This window comes from Lipophrys pholis (genome assembly GCF_963383615.2).
Source record: "Lipophrys pholis genome assembly, chromosome: 7".
Classification (NCBI taxonomy): domain Eukaryota; kingdom Metazoa; phylum Chordata; class Actinopteri; order Blenniiformes; family Blenniidae; genus Lipophrys; species Lipophrys pholis.
Window position 1 is genome coordinate 22,396,091 of NC_137638.1, and position 27,789 is coordinate 22,423,879.

The 27,789-nt window shown below is 43.3% G+C and overlaps 2 protein-coding genes across 2 annotated transcripts in view; one reads left to right on the forward strand and one right to left on the reverse strand.

Annotated features, from left to right (window-relative positions):
* bin3 (bridging integrator 3) overlaps nt 1–6,343 on the forward strand; it is a 30,198-nt gene extending 23,855 nt beyond the window's left edge. Inside the window, exons 7-9 of the mRNA XM_080467011.1 lie at nt 87–228; nt 1,318–1,452; nt 4,576–6,343. Coding sequence (XP_080323137.1) covers nt 87–228; nt 1,318–1,452; nt 4,576–4,722 — 424 coding nt within the window. The 3' untranslated portion in view covers nt 4,723–6,343. The remainder of the gene's footprint in view (nt 1–86; nt 229–1,317; nt 1,453–4,575) is intronic.
* On the reverse strand, nt 5,872–27,190 carry acsl2 (acyl-CoA synthetase long chain family member 2). Its single transcript, XM_080467010.1, has 20 exons — nt 27,087–27,190; nt 17,105–17,355; nt 16,879–16,993; nt 14,664–14,728; nt 14,467–14,568; nt 13,372–13,471; nt 11,818–11,996; nt 11,662–11,694; nt 11,411–11,462; nt 11,179–11,252; nt 10,769–10,846; nt 10,551–10,685; nt 9,552–9,686; nt 8,862–9,030; nt 8,684–8,772; nt 8,489–8,605; nt 7,902–8,045; nt 7,715–7,816; nt 7,559–7,630; nt 5,872–7,477 (listed from the first exon to the last, which is right to left on the reverse strand). Exons 2-20 carry the CDS (start codon nt 17,351–17,353, stop codon nt 7,337–7,339), a joined length of 2,151 nt encoding a protein of 716 aa, XP_080323136.1. The 5' UTR covers nt 17,354–17,355; nt 27,087–27,190; the 3' UTR covers nt 5,872–7,336.
* Nucleotides 27,191–27,789: the final 599 nt, after the last annotated feature.

Genomic DNA, 27,789 nt, shown 5'->3' on the forward strand with positions numbered 1-27,789 from the left:
TGTTTGCATATACACTTGTGCATGTTTTGTTTTCACGCCCCGGTTACAGCTGCTTTCTTCAACTACCCCTATGTGGCTTGTTTCAGGTACGGCGGCGTGTTTCCCAGCCTCAACATGGCAGTGAAGCGTCGAGAACAGGCGCTGCAGGACTACAAGCGCTTGCAGTCCAAAGTGGAGAAATATGAAGAGAAAGAAAAAACCGGTCCGGTTATGGTCAAACTACATCAGGTACTACGAGTTTGAAGCCTGCATGTGTGCACGTGTTGCGCCACTCGAACGCTCCCTCTAACTGCAGAGGAGCAGAGTTCACCAGCTCTTACATGTTGCATGTATTGTGAATAGAGCTCAATAAGTGAGAGGGAAAAAAAAAAAAAGACACAAATGCTGACTGGATATGAACAAAAATAGTTGAGCACATGCATACAGTACATGTGCGCTCCTTCACCCACGCAAGCTGCCAGGCTCTCAAGTAGTGCCTTTTCAAAAAGGCACTGCTGCACATCTACAGGCACGTAATTGAGAATTGTAGACACACACAAACACACACACACACACACTATGAGGCCACTACAGAAGCACACACATTCACAGATAGTGCTGCAGTGTTGCTTATGCTATTGCCTCTAACACATCCGCACATGGTGAGCCACCCACACACATTGAGGAAAGCACTGTCAGGGGAACAAAGCCTTAAAGAGGCCCCTACATCCCTGCCCTTTGAGTCCCTGTGCACTTAAAGAAATGATCCAGACCAATCACTTGGATGCTATTTCAACTGGTGTGTGTAAAGAAATGCAAGCAAGGTGAAGAAACCATACCATAATGCTGCAGATAAACAATATGCTGCAGTTTGAATATAGCAACCCCCCCCCCCCTTCCCCTTAATAAAGATTCTCACCCTCTCACATTTATTCATTGTGCATTCCATAACTCCATGCCTACAGTAGACTACCCACTAATACATTCACACACAGATCAGTGGTGCTGGAGTCCACTCACAGCCAAGTCTGCCCACATTACCCACTCCTCCTCACTGTGGTCGTGATTACAGCCTTTTTTTGCACTGCTTCTCCGTGGGAATTAGGCAAATATCTCTGTGAACAATAACAAAAGCACACTAACGATGGCTCAAGTAATGAATTCACTCCACGGAAAATAAAGCAAGTTTATCCTGTAATCCACCATAAAATGAAACGTATTAAATAGTGTGAATCATGACACAAAATGATCTTTGTCAAAATGTAGTGATGCTTTCAAAAGACTTTAGCCCATAGAGCTGTTGTTGACGCGTTCTTCCCCTCTTTACCGCACACGAAGGCAAAGGAAGAGCTCCGGCCAGTCAAAGAAGACTTTGAAGCCAAGAACAAGCAGCTGCTGGACGAGATGCCCAAGTTCTACCACAGCCGCATCGACTACTTCCAGCCCAGCTTTGAGGCTCTCATTCGGGCACAGGTCAGTGACCCTTAGAGAAAGGAGCTCCAAGCGGGGGTCTCGCAGCTGCACGTGCACGCCCTCCCAGCAGTGTGCTGTCACACCCTCCATGCGGTTTGTTAAACAGTGGATGAAGTATCTGATGAAGGGTGTGTATAAAGCAGGCAGTCTGTCTCTCAGTGCAATCCTAATGTGATTAACCCCCGGCAACAGCCCACACTGTGTTCAGCCCAGGAAGGCCTCATCTGTCTCACTCCACCTCGGCCCTGCCAGCCTCTAACCTGAAGCTGCTCTTAGAGTAGCCGGGAGTCTCAACTTAGCGCCACTTTGTCCCCCCTTCCCCCACCCCAGACCTGCTCATGTCATTTCCTCTGCAGGACAGACACTGGCACACTCCGCTAATTGGTAAACAGGATTATCCCAGACCTAATGATCAACTTTGAACTACTTCAAATGAGAGGACACGGCGATCAGTCATACCCGGTGAAAAACGTGTCCACAAATCTAAGTTTAGTCTTTTTCTCAATTCAGAATGAATCTGATTATGACTTTTTACCTGGCTGTCTGTGGTGCGAGAGTTCATATTAGTAGCACTGTGTGTTTCATCCTCCCTACTTGATATTTATTCATGTCGCTCAGCCTCATGAATGAGTGTTTTTAAATTTACACACATGTGGGTGGTCAATGGACCTCATCCCCAGCCTTGTTGTGTGTGCTCGGCCTCATCCTCCGCTCCCTCCTCTTTCGACCGCTTGTTGATGCTCAGCTCCCAGCAGCAGCGGCAGCAGCAGCAGCAGCAACAGCAGCAGCAGCAGCAAAATACACAAAGGCAGTCTTTGTCAAGCTCACCACAACAAACTCCATCAAGCAACAGTCAGTGGAAGACACAGCCTGGCCTGCCCACCTGTACAGATGTTGATGAATTGAGACATTGTCTTTATTTGAACAGGACGAGGTCAAAACCGAGTATAAGATCAGAACATGTATGAAACTAGGGTATATCAAACAGCTCATTAGCTGGCTTGTGTGGCCATCATCTACATCCACTGGTGTGTCAAAATGTGCCTAATTGTGAGAATATAATCTATAAACGTGTGTATTGTATAGGACTGCAGCAGCGTTTTGTTTGTGTGTCTATACTGTGTGCTGCTGAAATCTAAAATTATGGTTGAGGGTCTTAATATTATGAATGGTGCTCATACCATGTTCTATGATCATGTTCTGTCTTCCTTAAATATTTCATAGAGAACTCAATCAAAACGGGTGGGTCAGAACTGAACAAAATTCGATTTTTCTTGATTAAAAAAATCTCTAAATGCGTTTTAGCACTGCTGTGCTGCCATAAAGTCTGATATTTACTGAGACTGATTGGGTCTGCGTTTAAAATTGATATTGTCACATGCAGTCATTTTCTGTGTACAAGCACGTTTTTTCACATTTTCTTATATTTTCAAGATAAACGTATCAATCAGATGCACTCATCATGAAAATGACGTCATTTTGCTCGAGCAGAGGACGTGGGCACTGGCATTTATTCTATTATCAATAATACTGCAAAAATAACACCTATTTCTTTGTATGCTGGTACTTGTTTCAATTTACCTTAACTTTTGTTTCAGATGAAAACATAAAAAGGAGCACAAGTTACCAAATATAATGCTTTTCTTGTTAAAGAAATATTAAAGACGACTTTGAAAGTAACATACAACTCAGTTTCTTTACATTGAAGTAGAACTAATAAACTAATAAATGATTATTTTACAGCTTCATATTTAGAAGTCTCACAGATAACGAGGGTTTGTCATTTGAAAGTCGTCTACTAGATCCCTTCATTGGTGTTATGACAGTTGTCACAGTAAGAGATGTGTGCATAGCTTTATATATATATAACATTTCTTTTTGTCTTGGCTTGATTATCTCACAGCGAACACAAAGTGTTTCACCGTATAAAATGCGACTTAGTTATTCATTATTTCTCTCCGAGGTCAAAGTGTAACCTTCTTGTATAAATATTAAGCAGCTGGGACTATGGTATGTTAAAATGCCCAGGAAAAAAAAAATAAAAAATGTAAATTGAAGCTCTGTTTTACCCACAGGCTCCTTTTTGTATCGTAGGTGGTCACAATTGTGTGAGGCTGCGTTTACTCCTCGTGGTGACTCGACTAATTGTAATAGTAGTCCTTGCTCCAGAGGGCGCCTAGACACTGATCTGGTGTACATTATCATCACTGGTCATATGGACATTTCCGATGCGCTTTTCAACAAGCCACTTTTGGGAGAAAAAAAATATATCCGCTTTACCCCCACAAACAACAGCAACCCAATACTTATGGCCCACTCATGTGGTTTAGGTGGCAAATATTGGTATAAACATGGAAAGGTCTTTCAGACTGAACACTTAAAAAGGCGTGTACAAGGTGGCCTTTTTTTCCTTCTTGCTGACAGCGTCTAGTCTGCTTATAACAGGGTTAGAGGTCTGTAGAAATTATTATTCTGTTGTGTCCTTCAGACTGAGTTAGTCAACTGTGTACCTGCTGCTCTCTGGGCCAATTCTGCTGGCTCAAGAGCACACGGGCAGGATGACAGTGACGTTTACTTAAAGAACATCTTATGTACGACTTCATGAATAAATATTGGTGTGTGTGTGTGTGTGTTTGTGTAGGGGGTGGGGGAGTGTGTTTGCAAGGGTTGTATTTCCCAGTACTTTCATTCTCTGCCCACTCTTCTGGAGTCTTGTAATGTGATTAAAGTCTATTAATCATCAAAGCAACTCTCAGGGGAGCCTGACTCATGAACTAAGGGGAAGAAGCAGGGGTGGGAAGTGTCAAGAAAGCTTTCAGTGAACACTCTCTATCTCTTGTTCAGACTGGGAGAGAAAAGCAGGGTCAGTACCCGCTGAAGTGCCGGGGTTTGGGGCTTTGTCGGACTTGTTTGATATCTGTGGGCTCCCTCTCCTCTGCTCAGATCACGTCTCATTAGCAGGGCCGAGGAGCTCCAGATCTGTGCCACGAAAACACAAATTTGCAGTTGGGGAGAGAGTTGCGTGGCTCAACCCCGTCGAGTTTCTGCGAGATGACAGACGGGAGAGTTTATTTTCTGCCGTCACAGATTATTCCTCCTTCTTTTATCCCTCCTTCCCATCAGGTGGTCTATTTCACCGAAATGTACAAGATCTTCAGCGAGCTGACGGACCAGATCGACCAGGCGGGATTGACTGACGAGCAGAGGGAGAGGGAGACCGAGGCCAAGCTCAGCGAGTTGCGTGCGCTGTCCATTGTCGCCGACGACTGAGGGAGGCAGGCTGGAAACCTGGAAGGGCTCTCGCCGTGCCGCTCTGAATGGATTGCACTCTTTTCAAGCTCCTGCGGCGTTCCAAACGGACAGCAACAGCCTTAACCCGATTCTCATTGTGTCTCCTCGCGGCCTCATCACCCCACCGTCACTCTTGCACTACACCCTAATATCTCACTCTCTCCACAACTCAGTGCAGCTGAACGCCACATTAACTAAGCCATCAGCCAAGTGCAACATTATAAGCCAATACGTTTCTTCATTTTAAATTTTTATTTTATTTTTTTAAGGGAAACAATCAAACAGATCTTGTCGGAACTAATTAGCATTGTTACACTTTGTGGTTTCAGAGGTATCTATAAGCTTTTTGTGTCGACTGCAGGAAGTGAGCAAGATGTCTTTATTAGTCACATTCGCTCCGTTACCAACAATCTGTGAAACATCATTTTTATTACCCAACTTTGAAATTACAAATACTGCAGATGTAATGTTATGTAATGTACTGCAGGTTATTGGCTTAGAAAGAAGTACTCCTGTATTTTTCTTTTTTATCTTTAAGTTTCGCTCCGTGCCATGCTGTGGGGGCTTTTTAACGTGGTTTAAAAGACGCCGTTTGTAACATCAGCCGTGCAAAACGTGCCTTTTTTTTGTTTTGTTTTGTTTTTTTTCCTGATCATGGATGTAGCCTGAAAACTAATCTGCGCAAAGTGAGTCTGCCTGTGCTGCCGTGTCAAGAAGGTCGAACACTCCGGCTGCAAAGATAACAAGTTGCTCTTCTTGTTGGGGGGGGAAGAAGAAGAGAAAAAAAAAATCAAAGGCTGCTGCTCCCTCTAGTGGAAAACATTCATCAGGACACGTATTTCCCTTTTGTTCACACCATCCATCCTTTGTTCTATTGTTGGTTCGAGAGTGTGTTTGCAAAGAACCTCTCACAATGTTGGCACACTAGAAAATCCTCTTTGTACACTCTGCGCCTGGGTTAGAAGCTATTCATTCTTTTTTTGGGGGGCTTTTCTTAATTCCACCAAAACCATATCATACTGTCGTTGCACTCCTTTGTTCCCAGGTAAGAGCTTCAGTATGACCAACACTCAATACGACAATGCACACACACACACACACACACACACACACAGACACAAATCGTTTGTCACAATTGTTATCAAGTGTCATCTTAAGAAGTCCACTATTTATTCCTTGTTTTTAAATTAATTTGTTGCTTGTCTTTGTGTTTTTAAATACAGAATGTAAAAGTCCATAATTGTATTAATGAAGGTGCTTTTCTATACAAGAGTTCATGTGGTCATAATGGTTAATTGTAATTTTTCTAACACAACTTTAACTTTAGAATGGGTTTTTCCTTTACGTTTGTAAATGCATTAATATGACAATCTGTCCGATGACAATGTTCTCAGTTGTCATGTCTCATGGTGAAATAAATTAACTGAACTGTCAAGATTTGGCCTGATGAGTTGAAAGTCGCTGCTTGAAAACTGTTTGAAGGATTGAGTCATGTAAAAAAAAAAAAAAGTTATTTATTCTTTATTTCCATTCAGTTATTTTGCTGGATTTATTCAACAGTGTCCTGTTTACAAATATTAATAAAAGCTGTATGTACAGTTGAGCCTTTAGTTTTTAACAAATCACTGCAGGCCGATTAGTATTTATGGTTGAATTAACGTTTTATAGAAACATTCTTCAGTTAGAAAAATGAGCTAAAAATCACAAGGCATTCATGAGAAAAGCTTCTATTTGACAATAGTGCTACAATGACCTGGCAACAAGAAACAAATCTACACTTACTGGATCTTCTAAGAGAAGCAATGCCCCAAGTGTGCGTAACAAGAGTCCCTTTCAAAATCCTGGCAATGTGGAAAAAAAACAAAACACTTAACTTGTGGATTCTTAGTAGCATTTGTGATTCTCACTAAAACTAAATGTTTACGTTCCCACAAAATCTCCCAGTGAGTCAGCGCTGAATTAGTGACGAGGACCAAAGTGAGAATCAAACTTATTCAGTGTGTAACCGGTTAACATGTCACAGATATGCAGGGTGTGCTTCCTGGAGGAGAGAAACAAAAAGGTGCTGCACATTGTTTTCAGATGATCCAGGGGGCCTGTGTCTGTTGGATAGATTTGACTACATTTAGAAACCCTACGCCGTGGTGAAGTGGCGTCACTGTGTTGCACGACAAGAAGTTTCTTCATGTCGTTTGGAGTTCCTCCCCGTGGTGTGTGGGTGAGTTACTCCGGCTCCCTCCTACAGCCTAAACACACACATCGGATCTAAACCGAGTCTAAATTGTCCATAGGTGTGACTGTCTCTCTGTGAACTGCCTCTCACACCATGTGAGCTGGGATCAGCTCTGGTCTAGAAGAAGATGGACGGCCTGGAGGTGAAGTCAAAAATGGATTGGGTCACTTTCAGTGGATTTTAACGAACTAGAACCCGTATTATCAAATCACACTGTGCATATGTGTAAGATGTAGTCACAGTCGTATATGTGCGGTAAAACAGAATCATAACTCAAAAGCCGGTTTAGTTTTACACGAGGTTCTGATTTTCATTCTCTCCTTGCAGGCTCCCGCTGCTCTGCGAGCGTCACCGATTCAGTCAATTCGCCGTCTTCTTGTACATCTTTAATATCTGCGGATGGAAGACCCTGCGGATGTCGCCGCGGCGGCTCTTAAAGGTGGGCGTGAGAAGGCCGTTGGCGACGCTGAACATCTCTGGGTGCAGGTGAATGTCTCGCACCTGAAAGGGAAGCGCGGCTCACGTTAGCACCCGTCACTTTGTAGCTGCACGTTGCAGCCGGGACCTCGTGGGCAGACTCACTTGTTCAAAGGACTTCAGCCCTGCCTCCTTCCCCACGGCTCGCATGTCCTCTAATACGGCCCTTTTCATGTCCTGTTGGAAGTGGAAGAAGTCAGAGTTCCTTTTTGCATTTATAGAGCACAGAAGTGATGTTTTGCAAGGAGGAAGCTCACACACCGGGTTTTCACACAGCTCCTGGTAGGACCCCACGATCCCTCGCTCTTTAGCCCAGTCGACAAACACCTCGGGGTCGGGCACAACTATGCCAACCAGATAAGACTGGAAACGTGCAATGCAAGACAAACGTTTCATTTCTGAACGTGCAACCGTTCGCATCAACATGGTTTGTTTTAGTTTCACCGACCTCTAAACTGTCTCCGTGCACAAACACCTGCAGCACGGGGACACTGCGCATGTAGATGTTTTCTATCTTCTCTGGAGCGACGTACTCTCCCTGGGCCAACTTGAAGATGTGCTTCTTTCTGTCAATGATGCGCAGAGTCCCATTCTGATATCGGAGATATTTGTTTAGTATAATAGAAAGGCGACATGCATCCATAAGCAGGTCGGCAAAAGGTGCATTCGTCCACTTTATGATCACAAATTGTCCATTGAGGCAAAGTTACAAATTACTTCACACACCAACAGAAAGAAAACAAAAACATTAAGATATCAATATTGGTCATTTAACCGTATTTCAAATCAGATATAGTAAATTGAGGTAAATCACAGATTCCGCTTCACACCCATCATGGGAACCTAAATTGTGTCTGATGGACTCGCATATCTTGAAACTGAGGGGAAAACATGAATATTTGTGACGTCATATTTGAGCGTATGCATAGTTCAAGTGACCGTATTCCCATTTCCAATGCAGAAATGATTATCTTTTACTTATTAACGACATCCTCATTGATATTTTTCAATTAGTGTTATTAAGCATTGTCTTACTGGCAGCCATTGGCCCACATCCCCGGTGTGCAGCCAGCCGTCGCTGTCCAAGGCCTCAGCCGTGCTCTCCGGGTCCTTCAGGTATCCCCTGAACACGCTCGGGCCGCGCATGCAGATCTGACATGGTGAAGCAGCGAGAGACGTGAGCAGTGTGGTTACATGTCACGCCTTAGTGCTTTTTACACCTCCACTCACCTCTCCCTCCCCATTCTTAGCGAGGTAGTTCATCTCTGGGATGTCGACCACCTTCACGATGTTGCAGGGTAATGGAGCCCCGACGTGACCTGAAAGAGACACGTTCACTCGCTGAGGACACAACAGCATAAATACTTTAGAGAGGGAGAGAAAGGGACTCGGTGGGACTGTTTATCACCTGTGCTGAAGTCTCCCGGCATGGAGAAAGTGCAGCCTGCCGTGCACTCCGTCTGGCCGTAACCCTCGAATATGAGGCAGCCCATGGTGGCTCTGAGAAAGGACAAGACTGTGGGGGAGATGGGCGCCGACGCCGTCAACACGAGCCGCAGATTACCTCCCAACTTGGCCTGAAACACGGAAGGGACACGTTGCAGGTTTTAATCGCGTTGTGATTCCAAGTTATTTTTAATTCTAACCATCTCCAGCCTTGGTCATATTTTTCCCATCTGTATTGATCACACCAAGCCAAAATCTTTCAGTTTCTCGTTTGCCTGTGTGCATGCTTCTCCAATACACTCCCACAGGGCCAATATGCTCCGGGTAATTTTGGCATTGATTGCTGGAATAGTTGTGCTTCTCTTATAAAGTTTGGAGTCAAATCCGTGGACTGTTTGCAAGGCTGCTGCTCTACATGCACCACCGTGTTAAGTATGAGAAAACACAGACAGTTGCAAATTTAGAGTCCGGGATTAAACGAAAGACTGAAAACACTGTGAGGACACACGATTGTGTCCCATGCGATACAATATATATACGGTCTTGGAGGTGGAAACTGAAGAGACACAATCCTGCATATTAATGTCGAGCTCCGCTAAAGCAACAGAAGACAGCAGGGCGCCAACAGGAACCGCTGCGTTCAGGGACCGACCTGGATCTTGTTGAACACCAGCTTGTCCCACAGAGTGTTGTTCCGTATGATCCCGCTGCGGAGTTCGGCCTGCTTTCTCCTCACGGCGAAGTGGAGCAGCGCCCGTTTGAACGGGGAAGTGACGGACGCCATGATCTTTATCGGAACCAGCAAATAGAATCACGTTAAAACAAGGTCGGCAGCCTTTGAGCGATGAGGTCGGGTTCCACTTTCTGTCACTGTGTGAAACTCAACAATTACAATTACATGTTACTGTAATTAAGTAGTACTTGGAGGCTACTTTTAATAGTTTTTAAAGTATATCAATTTACTCATATTTGATACAACTGAACCTATGTAATCTACTTTGACACCAGAAGTCTCTATCTGTGCAGCTCCACCAGTTGCAGTATTTCCTAATGATTTACTCTAGAATAAACCATGGAGCAGTTGCAGTGAGGATCACATCAGTTTTTCTTTAGCTTGGTGTTTGTATTCAAGAAGAAGGAACGTCTGTTGACAATATTGGCTTTACAAGCCTCATTTAATCCCTGTCTTGGTTTATATGGGTGATGGCAATATTATTTGTCATTTATCTGCAAGAGGCTGACTTGCTCCGTTTCTCTTCTACACATGAACGCACCACGAGTGCAGCCACTATATGAAGTAGTTTTATTCGTGTTCTTGTTGTCAATACGCCGATTCTTTCTACAGAAGCTATTGCCGCTTAATATCTACATTTGTTTACATTAAAAAAAAAACTATCATAGTGTCCCTTTTTTATGATTTCATAGTCAGAAATACGTTGTGAATGTACGTAGCCACCAATATTAGAATAAAAGTGATAATCTATGCTATATGAGATGTAATAAATCCAGTAATGTAAAACCTTGATAGATAGTTTGTACATGTAAATTTAATCCAATGATTGCTATTGACAACAGTTGTATTTATCCGCCCATGGTACCAGTTGACTATGGGTGAATGACGATTCGGACTCTTTCCATCTCGGGTTCTGACCTGGTCGTAGATGCGATTGAGTAGCCGTGGCACGACGGGGAAAAACGTGGGCTTGAGAGCTCTCATGTCATCCATTAGAAGAGTGATGTCCCCTTGGTAAAATCCCACCCGGGCCCCGTGGACGAACACTGTAAACTGTGACAGCAAACAGATTCATGATGGAGTTCAAGTGCGAATACTGACACTGTTCAGGGGGGGGGGGGAGGAAGATCAGCTACCTGAATCATCCTCTCAAACATGTGGGCTAGTGGCAGGTAGGAGATCGACACATCATCTTGTCTGATCTCAAACGAACCCTGAAACGTAAAAAAAAAAGAAATAGAACGTTAAAATGAGCAAAACACAAGGGAGAGATTACCCTCAGGCAGCAGCGCAGACTGAAACCTTGCAGGCAATCAAACACGTCGTACGGCTTTTCCAATAGCAGTTAGACAGCGGAGTCTTTATACAGGGGCAATTAGATAAAGTACCTCGTAGTGACAGGGGCAATCAAACAGCTAATTAATCATACGATTAGACACAGCGGGGAGAGGGACGGTTTGGAGATACACAGACACAAGCAGATGGGAAGTGATGGGAGCTCCGAGGCTGTTCTCAATTAGACAAGGAGGTGGAAGTGTAGACAGACCTCCAGGATCTTAATGACAGAGGAAGTGTTGGAGGCCATATTGCCGTGGGTGATCATGGCTCCCTTGGGCTTTCCTGGATAAATAAACAAGACATTATTGCCGTGCCCCGGTGCAGCAAAGGAAACTACAGCGGTGCCCATAAAGAGAGGTTGTTAGTGGGCACTGAAGGACATTTCTCTAATGATGTGAGTGAAGGATAATTATGGAGAGACTTATGAGATCAGACGGTACCTGTGGTTCCACTGGTGAAGCAAACCACGGCCAGATCCTGAGGCTGGGGCGGCTACAGCAGGAGGCAATAAAATATGAGAATATGACAACAAGCTTCCTCCACTCGTAATTTGAGACCTGTTTGCAAGTGAGTGTTAATGATATCTTATGGGACAGGAGCAACCATATAGCTGTCATGCTAGCGTTTAGAGGGAGATTAACTATTTACTCCAGTCGGTTTGATGTCGCAGCTGAGAAGAGGATAAACTCACCACAGGATCTTTGAGGTCCTGCCTGCCCAGGTCCTAAGATGTGGACAGAGAGGAGTTACTCATATCCATTTACACATCAGCATTGATGACCTGATTAAAGGGGATCAATTTTAATGAGTCGGAATTATGAGGATTTGGTGCTTCCTTCCCGCTCACCATGAGCTGCTCCAGTTTCAAAACCTCCACGTCGCAGCCCCTCGCCCTCTCCGCGAAGGCTCTGCTGAAGTCCTTAAAGAGAACCAGGCAGGACAGAGTCGGAGTTGCGCCTTTCTCTTTGTTCTCCAGCAGAGCGGCTGCCTTCTCCTCCCGGTCGCAGAACACCAGGGAGATCTCGGCTAGAACGCACAGAGAGTTCCCATCCAGGTGTGAGACCTTGGTTCACTTTGTCCGTCTCAAACGATGAAACGGAAACAGGAATTTATCGGCGGCAGAGTCAGGGCAAAATCGTACGGAAGACGGATGAGATGGATAAAACAAAATCTGGAGGAGATGTTTTAATTCTTTTAGGAAAAAAAATGTATATATAAAAAGAGTGATTGGACATCATAACTAAGAAATACATTTAAATACTTAGTAATACAAAAATATTTGCAAACACTTATTCCTTTTCAGTACATTCCTATATATCCAGATCGTCACACACAGACATAACATGTAAACTCACATTCAGCTCTCTAACGGGGGAAATTCTTATTGTGAGGCAGGCCTGTTAACCACTACACCACTGTCTGCAGAGAGGTTATAGAACAAATCACAGGTCCTTCTGTGGATTCAGACTTGATGAAATCCATGTGTCGACAGTTGTTGACGTTGGTTGTGTGTTTTGTGTTTCTGTTCTCTGCCGCAGAATGAATTTTAAACCTTTCTGAGTTTAATAACTGATGGATAAGTGACACTCATCACCTCTAGATGTAATGAAGATGAGTTATGATTGTAAAACCATGAGCACAACCATAAGCTTAACTGTAAAGCGTAATATAGACAAATTAGCTTTCGTAAAACCTGCGACAAACGCGTCCTACGGAAAATAAATGACATTTAACAGAAGATACAAAGACCAACAGAGGAGATTTAGCCTCCATTCTCACAGTAAAGTGCACACTGCCCCAGGTTTGAATCCCAGTGTCAGCAGGAAGGGCAACAGGCAAAAAAATAATAATTATTGTCATATCTGCTGTTCAAGGTGAGATGACCCCTGTAGAATGGAAGCAGTCGAATAGACGTATGCATGTAATTCTAACCACAGCTATACTTCAAGAGTAGAGATAAATTGGCCATCTGACTGTCACTGAAAGGCCATTAGGCATTTTGTCATTGCAGATTTTGGAAAGTAAATCCAGACCTCATCAAAGCTGCTGAACATCCAACCATGTTGCTTCAGGTTCAACTTTAACCTTATTTCTGGTGCTGCAGTGTTGAGTTGCATTTAAAATCATTTGTGTCGCCATTATATCTAATCTCATACGAAAGATCTTAAATGTTGCTGACGTGAGGACATTTTGTCCAACACCGGCAGTCTTGTGGTTACTTTCTAGAAGAAGAAGAATCATAGAATGTTTCAACGAGGTACTTGCAGCCCGTTTCACATCAGTGTGTCAATATTCAAACCAAAAAGCGCCAGTGTGCCAAAACTACTAGTTCTATTCGTGATGATGGATTTGATCTGAGAGGTTTAATTGCATATCCGTTTTCATGTGCAGGATTTCTCACCGAGGTTGAGGATATGGACCATCGCTTCCGGGCCCAGAGTGTCGTACAGAGGAACCACAGCCATGGAGAAGTAGTAGCAGGCCACCTCTGTAATGATGCACTGTCACCAGCAGAGGGAGACAAAGCAGCATCGGTGAGTTTCAACTCATCTCCAAATCCATTAACTGTGCACTCCAGCTAGATCAATTCACATTTAGGAGGTGATGCGTAACGATCGGCGTTACCACGCATTTCCTAAAAACAAGTCAAACCAACGCTGTAGGTGTAGACTGGTCTAATTAGACGTTGGGGTCTGATGGAGCAGAAAATTGGCTCTCACTTGCTGTCTTCACAAAAAGAGCAGACATGGCCTTTTTCTGACAGAAATATTAAGAGTTCCAGAGCAGCCGAGCTCCATTATTAGCTGCCCCGGAGACCCACATTCACCACCAGCAACCTGCTCTCAATATGAATGGAGGCGCTTTCAGGAGAGAAAGCTAAAACTAATCACATTCAAATCAGAAGAAATGTGATCTGAGCTCTGAGACGAGACACGTCACCGATCTCTGCAAAGAATGATGATACATGAACTTCTCTTCAAGTGAAATGTTGTTTCAAATTCAGTAGTTTACAAATCAATCGATCAGAGAAAAGAATCATGCAAGTTTTAATTTACTTTACTGACGGGAGCTCCTTTTTACTATTTCAGCTCTCTGGACACACATCACGTGATCAGTCACAATCATTCATTCACACACATAATCTCACACACAGATTAACACAACACACATACCACTGAGGCCAATCAGGATTTTAGTCAGAAGGGTGGAGCTCAACTAAGCTGCTTAATAGGAGCGCCGTTTGTGTCCTGGTATACACGATATTGTTGAAATTGAGACGTCTCAACTTGAGCTTGTCAATATTGGGACATTTCTGATCGACCTATGACCTTACAGACCACAAGCGAGCCCTTAAAAGTCTCTGTAAGCATCTAAAAATTAACTCAACTCCACCAGCTTTCTTCAGTACCACATGCAGCATCTCAAGCTGTATCTGTGAGTTTGTTAGTCACGCATTAAAAACTGTGATCCCAGTTGAGCCAACAGGTTTACATACCTGTGGGCAGTTTTGTGCAAATATGCCAATAAACTGCTGCGGATTGGGCTGGCAGCCTTTCACCAGCAGACCAGAGCCCAGCTTGTGTGCCTGCTCGGCCACCTGAGGAGTGCAGAACAACAAAACAGTAAAGATCGAGACGTGACACAGAGATGTTGTGATGGCCAAAGGGTTTATATACTGAAAGTATGTCTGACCTCGTTGTAGGAGATCCACTCGTAAGGCTGATTTGGCTTCCTGAAGCCCAGACACGGACCGTCCCCTGAAGGATAACGGAGTCAGGACAGTTCAAAGCAATTCCAAATTGTCTGAGGGAACATTTGTTTATCTGAACAATAGCAGGATTTAAGGAGTAATATAGAAAACTCTATAAAAATCGCTATCTCTCCTAATACAAATGTGTATATTTAATGGTTCTGATAAGAAACCGTTCCTATTCTGCATCATTCAGGTTCTTGTATTTCAATTTAGTTCTGTCTGGTAATGATTTGGATTGTGAACCTTAAAGACAGCGATATGTCTTCCCTGCACAGACCAACTGGGTTTAACTTCAAATCGTATATTAGCCCATCAATACCGTGAAGCTGGGTAAAGGTACGCCCACACGCGTGAGCTACATATGCAGGAAAAAGATAAAGGGACTCCTAGTCTCAGGATGCATTATTTGTCATATTCACCCACACAACAAAGAGAACGGCTGAGCGTGCGAGGCATTTGGGAGAAACCTCAGGTTCTGTGTTCAGGGTTCTGAGCCTCCCCTCAAACCAGGAACCTTCTTTCCATGAGTCCAGAACGCTAACTGCTACATCACCGTGCAGCCCTCCGTTAAAACAGCTCTTCTTTTTTTCATTTTAATTTATGTTTCTGTCTAATTATAAGTCATTCCTGTAAATAATTAACTCAGGAGGAGAGAGAATAAATTTATTCAGGCTCAACACTAAGGTATTGATTTACAGTGTCTAGCATTTATCAATGCTGGTTGTCGGCCTCTGAGCGACTGTCACTGCTTTTTCTACGCGTTTCAATATCACCCAAATGCTTTGAGGCACCAAGGTTAGTCTCACTGAGGAGGATCTAATTAGATTGTAGGGGTGATCTTAAAGGTCACATAGCCTCACATTAGTGTCAGTTCGGTGAATATATTGATGTCTCATAGCGTATTTCTAAACCAGTCCTCCAGTCCTGGGGATGTTATTTTGGAAATGCTTATAAACTGAACCTATGTCAGAGAATGCGAGTGTGTTTTGTGCGTTTTGGTTCATAACCTTCAACAAAAACCATGAGACTCCGGGCAATTTTACTCTGTAACTGATGATCACGACAGCTCTTGTTGTAGTTAAAACAACGGTGGTACAAAGAGCGAGGACTTGTGGATTGAAGGCGTCGCCATGACACCGGTGGCAGAAATTTGAAGACCAGCATCTCGCTACGTGACCTTGAATGAGACACTGGTGCTGCACCATAGTCGTCCCCGAGGAGTTAAATTTACTGCGTGCACATTCTCCATCTTCTATACAAAGCTTTCTATTCATTGAACATTGATGCTGCACTAACGGTGGCCTCGCTTTGAGACATTCATTTATGTCCTGGCAGCGCCACTGTTGTAGCTGCATGATGTGACTTCTTGTGTGCTGATGTTGTTCTCATTGCTCCTATTCAGTGGAGAGTGACACCCTGCAGTCAAACTCACTGACACACCAAAGTTGATCAAATCCCAGCATAGAAGGGACTTATAAGGTTACTACATTTGGGCAGTCTATAGGAGCCTAAATGCACAAGTCATGAGCCGTGGTGTTGGATGCCCAAAGGCTTTTCTACGACATCTCAGCATTCAAATTAAACACAAATTGACTTTATACTGGTTTTCTAACAGTAATGTGTGTCCCCATACGGCGTGTACGAGGCTCCAGAAGGGAAAAAAGTTTGTCATCTTCCTCACTTGCTCCACTTTATAGCGACGTGTATTCATACAGGCGAATCACAGATTTCCCTTTCACGATGTCACGCAGGGAAATAACCACTCCCCCTGGTAGTGGGTACTCCCATGACCGCCCCCAAAAGTTGCTGAGCTCTGCCCTCTAAAATTATGGGTAGGCGCCTTTTTTTCTTCTGGCAATATATCGGATAGGAAAACTGACACCGCTCATTAGCATTTAAAGGTACCAACACAGAAAGGACCTGTTCTCAGTCGAGCTCACTAGATTGACTTTTAGACTGGCTGAAATTCAGGACCAAGGCTGGATTTGGGAAAATACAGTTTGAATGCGATGTTGTGAGACCTCGGAGTACAATTGTTGGAAAAACTGTGTAATATGGGACCTTTAATAACCAGAAACCTAAAGCGACCAAACAGCAACCCGACTCATCAAGTCATCATTTCCCCTTTAATAAAATGCATCTTCTTTGCACTACCTGCAATCTTCCGGCCTCTCTGGAACATAGAGAAGGCCGTTTTGATGTCTTCATAGTAAAAATCCAGCAGGCAGTCGCTTTCATTCAGAGCCGATCGTCTGCAGACTGGATCTCCCTGCAACAAACGGCACGCTCACTGAAACCTGAAAATGCTCCTCTGGTGATTAAATACGCCGACCGCACAGGTGTGGCGCCGTGAGGCCCGCAGGAAACACGACGCGCTCACCTTGATGGCCACAGACTGGGCTTGTAGATCACATGGTGGACGCAAGGGTCGGGGACGGGTCACCAGCCAGTACGCGGTGAGGGAGGCCACGGCCCCCAGACCCAGGAGAGAGGAGGACGACAGGGAGAGGGAGGGCAGGGAGAAGGAGGGCCGAGGCAGAGAGGGCAGAAGACTCCAGAAGTCCTCCGATTCAGACCCTTTGAGTCCGGCGCTGGAGTGGAGCGATCGAAACCACTCCTGTAAATGCATCGCTGAAAGAGAGGAAGATTAAAGGGAGGGACGGAAAAATTTGTGAGAATTACAGGCTGCAGAGCCAAAAAAATGTAGCTGTGGTCTATAGTCTGCATTTCTTCTCTCAAAGCGGAGACTTGGAACGTTGCATCTGCATTACAAAGCGACAGATTTAGGAAAGTTTCACCAACGGGTCACTTTGGATTTAAAATTTAAATTGTGCTACACAATTTCCAGAGGGAGAGAGACTTTTTTTTTTTTTTTTTTTAAAGGCCATATTCAGTTTAAAATGAGTACCGCTGAAAGTTTCATATTATCTCAAGTTGCTTTTAAACTATTCAATTAAGATTATAGGAGATTGTTCCACAGTTTTAGATTAGCATAAACAAGAACACATTTTAATATTTGGAGACATATCTTTACATCGAACATGAGCTGATGAAGAAATATCCATTATCAGTTCAATGTATTTCAGTCATCTTCACAAATTTCAACAATAAACTGAAACGGGTACAAGCCAAAGCAAAAAATGATTATCTGCCTGCCTGCTTGTGATGCAATGTCAACACTTAACACTCATGATAGAGGATTTAATCTAGATGCATTTTAGTTTGACGCAGTGATAAATTAAGGAAACAGAATTACACCTATAATCTTCCCCGCACAGAGCAAACTACAAAAACCTCTACCGCTGTGAAACAGCATTAAATGTGAAGCTGGTACCTTTAACCGAATTATACTAGGGTGTCAAACGTGTCATGTGATACTGACAAACCGACAAGTTTTTCAGTTTAACGACAACGTATGAAAACAGAAAGCAGGACGTGTTTCAAATCAGCTTCACAAATGACTTCATCAAAACAGCAGAAAATGAATTTTCCATCAGTCAACTAATTGACTGACTAATCCTTTCAGCACTTTAATCTGCCAAATAAATAGACTAAATTAATGTTTTTAACACAGAGAGGCAGCTCTACATCATTACACTTTGAAATGGGCGGAATGAATGATAGAAAAGAATTAATTGAATTGAACTACAAGTTAATTGCATGTTCATCATTTCATTCATTACGTCTGTGTTCTATAAAATAAACTATAATCGCAACAGAAACTGGAGAGTGAACAGTGTTTCTGGGATTTAGCACAGCTTTCCTCTCACGTCATCAAACATGCAACAGACAGAATCAGAAATATTGACCTTTTTGTCAATGCAACATGTTCTTTCATGTCGAGATGAGGCGCAGACTCTTTTTTTTTTTTTTTTTTTTTGAAGCTCAGCCCGCCATCGACTCAAGTGGCGTCACTTTTATCGGACTTCAATCGTCCACAAATATGGATCCACAAAGCTTAGATTGAATTTTCTGTTGCGTACGCCTCCTGAAAACTGCAGAACAAGACGACGGCACGTCTAATGCAACAGCATTCAGCAGAAAATATAATTCAACTTGTGAAACTTTGTAATCCAGGCTGTGAGGAGTCTGGATACGAAGCTGAACCGTGCCGGGCCACAGGCTTGGCACTGCTCAGACAGCGAGGAGAGGAAGAAAAGGCCTTTAGGCTCCAAACAGAGACGGGCGGTGGGTGAGGGGAGGGGAGGGCACACCAGGAAGTAATAACGATTGGCTTAGCAGAAACAGGCACCGAGGTTACTCTCAGTCATGTCCTGCTGCTCTTTCATCCAACGGGGAGAGAGAGGGAGAGACTGAGTACAGTAGCAGAGAGGATGGGGTGAGGAGGGAGGACCAGCTCAGACCACCCCGAATCACTCGCTGCCAGAGACTTTATTGTTCATATCAGAAATGAATGAATCGAGGGGTGGGGTGGGGGTGGGGGTGGGTGGGTTGGAAAACCGGAGAACGATCGTCAGCCACAGAACAAACTCGCAGCCTTCACTCGCTCACAGAGCCTTCTCCCTGAAACTGTTCATTTCACCACCTCCAGCTGCCCACTGCATCTACCACCAGGGAAGGAATTCACCTCACTGAATAATTCTGTCCTTTCTCACATCCCCTCCTCAACCTCTCACCCACTTTCTCCCCCCCGAAACACCCACTAGGACCCGTCTTGCTCGCTCTTCTAACTAGGGCCAAAGCTACGCTGCTTCCTCTCTCAGAGGGTGAAAGCGTGACAAGCAGACGTTATAATCTGCTGTAAGCATCAATTTATGTGAAATAAAGTGGATCATTTCACACTTTACACCTGCTGGTGCTACAAAGCAGCTGGTGATCCCCTTGAGTCCTTTCAGGAGATAAATAAATAGAAAACAAAGGCCTTTATGAGGCTTGACATGAAAAATAATGACGGTCTGTTGTGAAGGGGGCTTCCTGTAGCCCCTCTCTGTCTCCCTCCTCTGCCTCCCATTCATAATGGCTATTGTCGAGGCCCAGACAAGGACCATTGTGCTCACAGCTTTGGCTCTCTGGAAGGCATCGCACCAAAGAAGCTGCAAACGCATGTGAAAATATACTGCAGGAAATCAAACACACCTCCAGTCTGTGTCAATTCCTGCCAGGGGAGGAAACTCTGAATATTCACACAAGCCACACCTGCTAATAGTTGAAATGGAGATGAACGCACTCGTGCCGTGGAGTAATATTTGAACGGCGAGGAGCAAATTATTTAAAAAGAAAATTACATTTCGTGACATTCTGCCCAGGGGGTTGCCTGCAAATAAATGCCATAAAATAAGCAGAACGCAGGTTCACAGGGAGTCGGGAGGCCAGGAACCGACAGCCTGAGGCCGACCGCATGTCTGAGCACATTGACTCCTGCTGGCAAGCAGAGGCAGAGAGGAGAGCTGCCGTACGACAAACAGAGAGACTGTGTAAAGAACCTACTGAAACCAAAGAAACTGGTTTCCAGACATTGTTGGCACATCATTGAATTACTGTTTAAACTGTTAGGTCACATCAGGTTAAACATTTTAATGAGCCTCAGACACTATGATCTAAAACGTCCACAATAAATAGTATTAAACCTCAGTGGTGTCATGACACTTCATCAAGCACTAGTGTAACATAATGGTGAGCAGCAGTTCTGAACCGGAGGGATGGAGGATGAATCAGGAGGTATAGTGTTATGATTAGCGCTCTCACAGTGAGGGAACCTCAGTTTGATTCCAGGTTTTCAGGACCTTCATGTGTGAGCTTGTTCCTCAATGCTCGTGTCATGTCAGGTGGTGTGCATGTACAGGACAGAGCGATCGTACAAGATTTGAGTTCACGACGGATACAGTTTAATGGTCCGGATCATTTGGTATAAAGCTGGGCTGTATGAGCCCCAAAATGAGTCGACAGCAGTTTCAGTTCAATTTCAGTACGAACACAGCTCAAAACAAAGCCGCGCAATTAAAAACACACAATCAAAGATTGTTCATTCATGTTGAGTTTTCCTCGTGGAGGTTAGTTCAGGAGTTTCTGGAGCTATTTGCCTCGTTCAAAGATTTTGGTTGTTGAGTTCACAGCTATGAATACCCACTGACTGGGTACACCCTGACCAGGTCATCAATCCATCACAGATTAAATGAGGGGGGAAGAGAGAGAGAGAGCCACACAGACAGTTTATGGAATCACCAATTAACCTCAAACACAGGAATGGATTACTTATTGGGCCAAGACAAATCATTAATCTCTCAGTATTTAACATTCAAGTGAAATATGTATTAAAACCCTTAAAATCGAGCCAGCCAGGCCTGGAGTGGAGAGGAAACACTGACTTTCAACAAGAAAGAGAAGCTCAGCTGAACCAGACTCGGATGTTGCAGCCATCTGCCTCAAGCAGTTGGTGTTCGTAGAAAGTGAAGCTCGAGGAGAACAAGACATATCAAATAAAGAGTGTCTGGTATATTAAGACAGTCTGAGTTCCAATAAGAGGACATCAAAGCCTATTTCACGATCAGCATGAAGAGGACTGCTTGCCGGGGAGACATCCGGATCATGACAGACACCAGTGGCTTGTGAAGAGATGGCTGGTCGAACACTGTGTGAGTGACGAGGGCCATGCTGCCCACACCCGGCCAGGACATTGTGCTGGGTTCTTACTGAGTTCTTATTGAGTTCTTACTGGGTTCTTACTGGGTTCTTACTGAGTTCTTATTGGGTTCTTACTGAGTTCTTACTGAGTTCTTACTGGGTTCTTACTGGGTTCTTACTGAGTTCTTACTGAGTTCTTACTGGGTTCTTACTGAGTTCTTACTGAGTTCTTACTGGGTTCTTACTGAGTTCTTACTGAGTTCTTACTGCGGCCGGAGGAGCTCAGAAAGGCCACAGTTTCAGGCTGGAAGTCCAAACCAGCAGCCACGTCACCATGCTGAGCCGACATGCGACCATGCAGCGTCTTTACTACCACCAATCACATCATTACTTTCCCTTACGACACAACAAGGCGCCTCATTGCCCACGAGCATCGACGACAATCCTCAGTTCACCTGCCAACATACTCTACAGAGAAGCCTCTTTATTCTGCACGTTTAATCCTGAACCCATCATCAGACAGACAGGAAACATGAAGGTTTAATGATGCTAATCCGATATATTCTTGTACCGGCTTTTTAGAAATGGCAGTTATGATAAGAAAACTCTGTCATACACTTCTCAGAAAACCCACGAATGTGTTTTTTCCCAATTCTCTTCATCAGTCATTGTACAGTGAGCCTTTAAATACAAATATATATATATATAAATATATATATATAGAAGAGAGAGAGAGAGAGATTTGATCATATGCATGCAAGACTGGTGTCATATTTAGAGAATATTTTGAAGTTTTCAACAATACTATGTTATATTACTGGGCTGCAGTACTCAGTAGTTGTACGGGATGCAAGTACATGCTTAAATAATCCCTATACAGAATTGGAAATAGAAATGTATAGCATTTTAGTCAGTTTAAAAATGTGGTAAATTTGTGGCTGTTTTATACTATCCAACAGATATTATCACCTAATACGTGAATTGGAAGGTACAATTGTTGAATTATTTTTACTTCAATCAGCACCAAACATTCACCCAATAAGAAATAACAGACAACAGACCCGTGTAAAACAGAGCATACAAATGAAAGTGACTGAATGAAGCCACCAAAAAATAATCAAGTGATGCAATATTTGTGGGGGGTTGGGGAAGGTTAAGTTTTTGTTATTGCGTACCGAATGATTTCTTCTTCAATCACATTTCCTGCAGGTGAACCATGTTTGAGGGTCTTTTCAAATAAATGGAAAGTTAGTTCCATAACACATTTTTGAGTGTTTTATCTCTAATAAAGTGAAACCCATCCGGTGTAATAATGCATCACCACTGCCCGCCACACTTGATATAAATGGAGCCAGCAGAGCAACCTTCAAAATAAGCAGGCAATAATTCAATTTCCTGCTCCGTTTAAAACTCTGGCGGGAGTAAAATTATTTTATCGAGTGCTTAAAACACTGGAGCATGAAAAGAAAAAAAGCTCTCAGAGCTACTTTTTAAAACATTGGTTTCCATGTCCGTCCAAGAGAAACTTGGAAACATTGATTTAGGGAACTGAATTAAATATTTATCCTTGATTAAAGACAAATGTTGAGAAAAGTCTCCATACAGTAGTTTGCTGATGGGAGCAGTGGGGGGGGGGGGGGGGGGGGGGGGGACTAGTGTTGGGGTGGGGGTTCCCAGGCGCTTACCCCTGACCCAGAAAACCACAGGAGGTGACATAAAGAGAGGGGGAGGAGGATTTTATAGGGGAAACCGGGGGCCAGAGCATTTTTGTGAGCTCACCAGCAGCAGCAGCGAAGTCTGCACATGCTCAGAGAGGTGATGGTGTGATCGGAGGGGAGAAGAGGAGAGAGGGACACGTGAGGCCGGCAGGGCCGGGAGGGGGAATGAGTGGAGAGAGAAAGAAAGAAAGACACACACTGGACTTTTCTGGCTGCGATTCCTAAACGGAGCATGAAGACAGACACACACACACACACACACACACTGACGTTTTTCTTGGAGAGGGCAAACAAGGCGAAGAACAAACGAGAGCAGTCACACATCCTGCACGTAGAAAACACCTTCGCTTTCCACCAGATGATCCCCGAGTCTGACATTCACTGGAAACCAATCGGGGCTCTTACAAACAATGGAACATTTGTGTGTTCTTGGTTTTTTTTTTCTTTTTTTTCTTTTCAAGGCTTAGGATTTCAGTTTCACTTAACCAAGCAGCACCAAGTCCACTCCGCAAGGTCAAGCACACATTTAGCTTTCCTGTCTCACGCCGGAGTCGGCGAGGGTTTTCTTTTAATTCTGCGCGGCCGAGCACGTCGACCCCCAGACGACACGATCAACACGGAAACTGTCAAAGGCGCACAGAGGGATGCCAGAGGGATGACACTGCGCCATGTGGGCAACTCCAAACATGTCTGAGTCAAAGTACTCACACATGCAAGTCACTAAAGATTGCAATTCTCAAGCAAAAATCTTTTTTAAAGAGGTGACGGACTGCAGTGTTATTCAACTGAGCCCACAGTTCAGGGTTGAAACGCTCTCCAACCATAATTATCCTCGGCTTTGACAAAAATAGAGCTGCAGCACACAATGTATAGCCAGTGTTTCTATAGGTTCAGAAGTATGCTGAGAAAAAAGCACAAGCTGAAACATTTTAATCCCATAAAGATAGTCGAAGGAAAAATTGTTTCATAGGGGGAAGAGCAACTTTTGATGTCAGTAAATTAAAACGATTAAATAAAACAAGAGGTATTGGATCTGAAGTCTTAGGTTTCTATACAGATGTTATATGTTTTCTGCCTTTCATCATATATTCAACATAAAGTGTAAAATGGTATAGAAAGCTGGTGAAATCTGTTTTATGTTTTTCTAAACTACTTTTGGCACTAATCCATCATTCAAGGTGAATTAGCAGGTTTTCTATGGTTCTTGTGTTCCGTGTTTAATGGTTCTCAGATGCACGAGTTCCTCTAAACCCAGAATTCCATTGACTTTGAATGGTAGCATTCAGCCGTCACTGTATTTTTGCACACAATTCTTTCATTCTTGTCGGTTGTCTGTCCATCGGTAATGTATGAATAAATCTATTTCACCGGAAGAGGTTAACATTTTTCATGAACTCACCCTTGCGTGTCTTTGTATTTTTCAGGTAATTTCAGAGATGATTGAAAAAAGAAAAGAGCGAGAGAGAGAGAAAGGGGGGGAATTGGAAAACACACACACACACACACACACACACACACACACACACACACACACACACACACACACACACACACACACACACACACACACACACACACACACACACACACACACTTAATGTCATCCTGGTATCAATGGGATTTCAGAGTCGTACAGTAAAAATAATAAATGATTCCAGTCTCATGATGGCTGCTTTTTCTTTTGAGCAGAAGAGTGTCATCAAGACGGTTACATCCAATGGAGGTTAAAGTTAAAGAGGTAAAACGTATCAAGGTTCACCGTGCTGGTCAAAATGTTCTTTATGTTACAATCTACACTCACACCTGCTTCAATGGGAACACGGTGGCACTACCAGCCTTCAGAACTGCTTCCATACTTAATGACAAAGTAGTAACAAGAACATGAAAGCAGTGGTAATGCATCCCATCGCTCCTTTGATTTGAGGTCTGGTGACCACAGAGGCCATTTGAGGTGAAGAAACCGGTCAGCTTTGTAGCCATCAGAGGAAGGTTACAATGTGGTCACGTCCTCCTGGCTGTGGAGTCTACATGATGCGCGTCGACACCAAGTGACCCACGTACATCTCCAGTAAAGGTCACACCATCATCACCAAATCATGCCCGAGCTTTAAAACACAAACTGACCAAAGGAAATCAGTGGTTTCAATTGGATATGTGAGTTTAATGTTTTGTATTAGCCATGTGTTCTTCCAAATAACCCTCCTCCAGCTGTGACTTTTGGAATTCCCTGAAGCGGAGCAGACTGTTCAGTTTCCTGTTTGTGGTCATTTCTCTTCCATGTCTGCCCTCAGTGGCCACCAGGTCCGAACTAATAGAAGCCTTCATTTGGTAAAGTTTTAGCATTTTAAATCACAATTTTCACGACGTAATAATCAATTGGGTTTTGTTTTCATATTTTGCCTTATGTCATTTTGAATTTGCATATAAAGTGCATGAATTCATGGAAACCATCTTTTGGGGTCCATCAGGATTTTGTGATTCTTTATATTGAACAGATTGAAATCAGAATGATGCAACACATTGTGCAGGCCCGCAGGTTTTTTGACTTTGCGTAACGTTCATGTCACATTGATCCCGTCTGTCCATTATTACACTTTGACCTCTGGCACCAGCACAGGAGCTTCACTCAGAGAGCTTTTGGTTATATTCATTTCTGAAGGCCTTCCTCCCATGAGACGGACAGGTTACCTATCCCCAGTGAGCTGGGATCAGCTTCACGACATTAGTCACCTTGAATTGAATAAAGTAGTTAGAACATGGATGGATGGATGAACGGAGCACATGGATTAGTGTTTTGTTTTTCTCCAATTTCAGCTGGTTGCGGATGAAATACCCTGAGAATCTCCCGTTCTTATTCTTTGTCTCGGCCACATCTACATGACTTGTGTTACTGCATCAGTACTGGTGTACCTAACATTATGGCTGGAGAGCAACATGTGGTATCACCTCCTCTAACATGTGGTATCACCTCCTGGCAGCACCGAGGGACAAAGAGAAAGCATTGTATTTACTGATCCATTCATAAAGTTACTCTGCTCTGGATACAGGCTGCTTGGAGAAGTAAGTGTAGGTCCTTGTAGTTGTAGAGCTACAGGAAAACAAAAGACCAGGGAAAAGCATTGTATTGTAAGCTGCTTGTGCAATTTCTCTCGCAAGTTAATTTGTGAACGTGTGTCAGTATTATCACAATCATGTTTTCAATGTGCATGTGTTTGAACTCTGCACTCAAATACAGGCAGAAAATCTCAAAGTCAACTCGAACATGACAGATCATTCCATACCACAACTACTTTGCCAGTGTTGGTCTGTTTTACCTGTACTTCAATACCACATAATTATTATACACGGGCAATTCCACACGAATAATGCTCCAATTGAAATATAAATGTAAGTTTTAGACACAAGAACTGTTTATGATGGTCTCCTACCTTTAAAAGCCAAAGGTGTTACAGCTTTATAACGTCCATAGAGGCAACAGGCAGCAACATTGACTTCTGAACAACAAGCAAAACCAATTAATGTTGTAAAAGGATTAAAGTGGTAGTTCAACATGATCAGGGGCACAGAAATGTTTGTAAAACAAAGATGAGTTAGAAATATAACCCTATTTCTTTCAGCAGATTGAGCAACAGAACTCTCATTCACCCCTCACGTGCAGAAAATCTCAAGACTCGAGCGGCTGCACAACTACAACAGGACACTGGATATAAAGACAAAACACTAGATTTAAAGAGCGCTGTCTTGAATTCTTTTTTAACGGGGTTCATAGCACACTTAAATAGTTGTGCTCAGAGAAAAGTGTTGCTTTTATGAGCTTAAACACCCGAAAGCTTCATGCAACAGTGTCCTGGCAGGTTTTCATTTTCTCAGAGACTGCAAACAAACTCTCAGCTCTGCAGAAGATCCATGCAAAGACTCTCGGGCGCTGCAGACTAACTTTTGTCCAGAAAGTCCCTCCTGAATCGCAGCCGCATCTGTTTTCACTTTTTGTTTCTCGAAGGGAAAAAAAACAAACAAACTAATTCAAATCACTTAAAAGCAGAGACGCTACATGGAACTCACCTTAATTACACGCAGGCCGTTTAATCTTCTCTTTAAAGCGCTCCCGAGTCAAACTCCTGCACAAGATCCATGGGCAGTTATCCTTACGTTAAGTTGTTTGTGATGCAGCTCCACTTCCGGTGCCGGCCTTCAAAATAAAGGTGGACACGACCTTTATGGGGAAGAGTCACCCTCCAAGTCATTTAACAATTGAAACTCATATGGTATTTATTTATTCCCTCAACTTGAAACAGAGAGTATATAACATTTCTACTGCTTAACTATTTCATGATAAAAGCAGAAATCTTTTTATACAACTAAATGCTTTTAGTTTGACATCTACTCTGTCTATCTATAGTCTGGTTTTCCACTAAATACTATTTCACATTTTGAACAGATCAGGACATAAATATGTGGATTTTCTATTTCTTCAAGGGGGGGAGGGGAGGTTTAGAATATTTTGAGTTATTTTTAAGTCAGGGGGGTCAAACACTATATTTTAGCTCAGAGGCCACTAACTGCCCAATTTCGAGTGAGACTGACCAGTAACATAGTGCCATAACAACCTTTAAACTTAAACTTTAAAGTTTTTCTCTGTTTTCTGTGTCACAAAACCAAACAAGATCTACCACGTATCCCACAATCTCAACATAAAGCTTATTTTAATGATAACTTCTGGTGCAAAACACAGTGAAATGTCAACAACTAAAAAAAAATCATTTAT

Bases quoted from the DNA above. Each gene is read 5' to 3' on its own strand.
- acsl2 (XM_080467010.1), bottom strand. From the start codon at position 17,353: ATGCATTTACAGGAGTGGTTTCGATCGCTCCACTCCAGCGCCGGACTC. The intron at 16,994-17,104 runs GTGAGCGCGTCG...CGTTTGTTGCAG, and splicing joins CCCAGTCTGTGGCCATCAAG to GGAGATCCAGTCTGCAGACG. The intron at 8,606-8,683 runs GTGAGTGGAGGT...TCACCATGTCAG, and splicing joins CTAAGAATGGGGAGGGAGAG to ATCTGCATGCGCGGCCCGAG.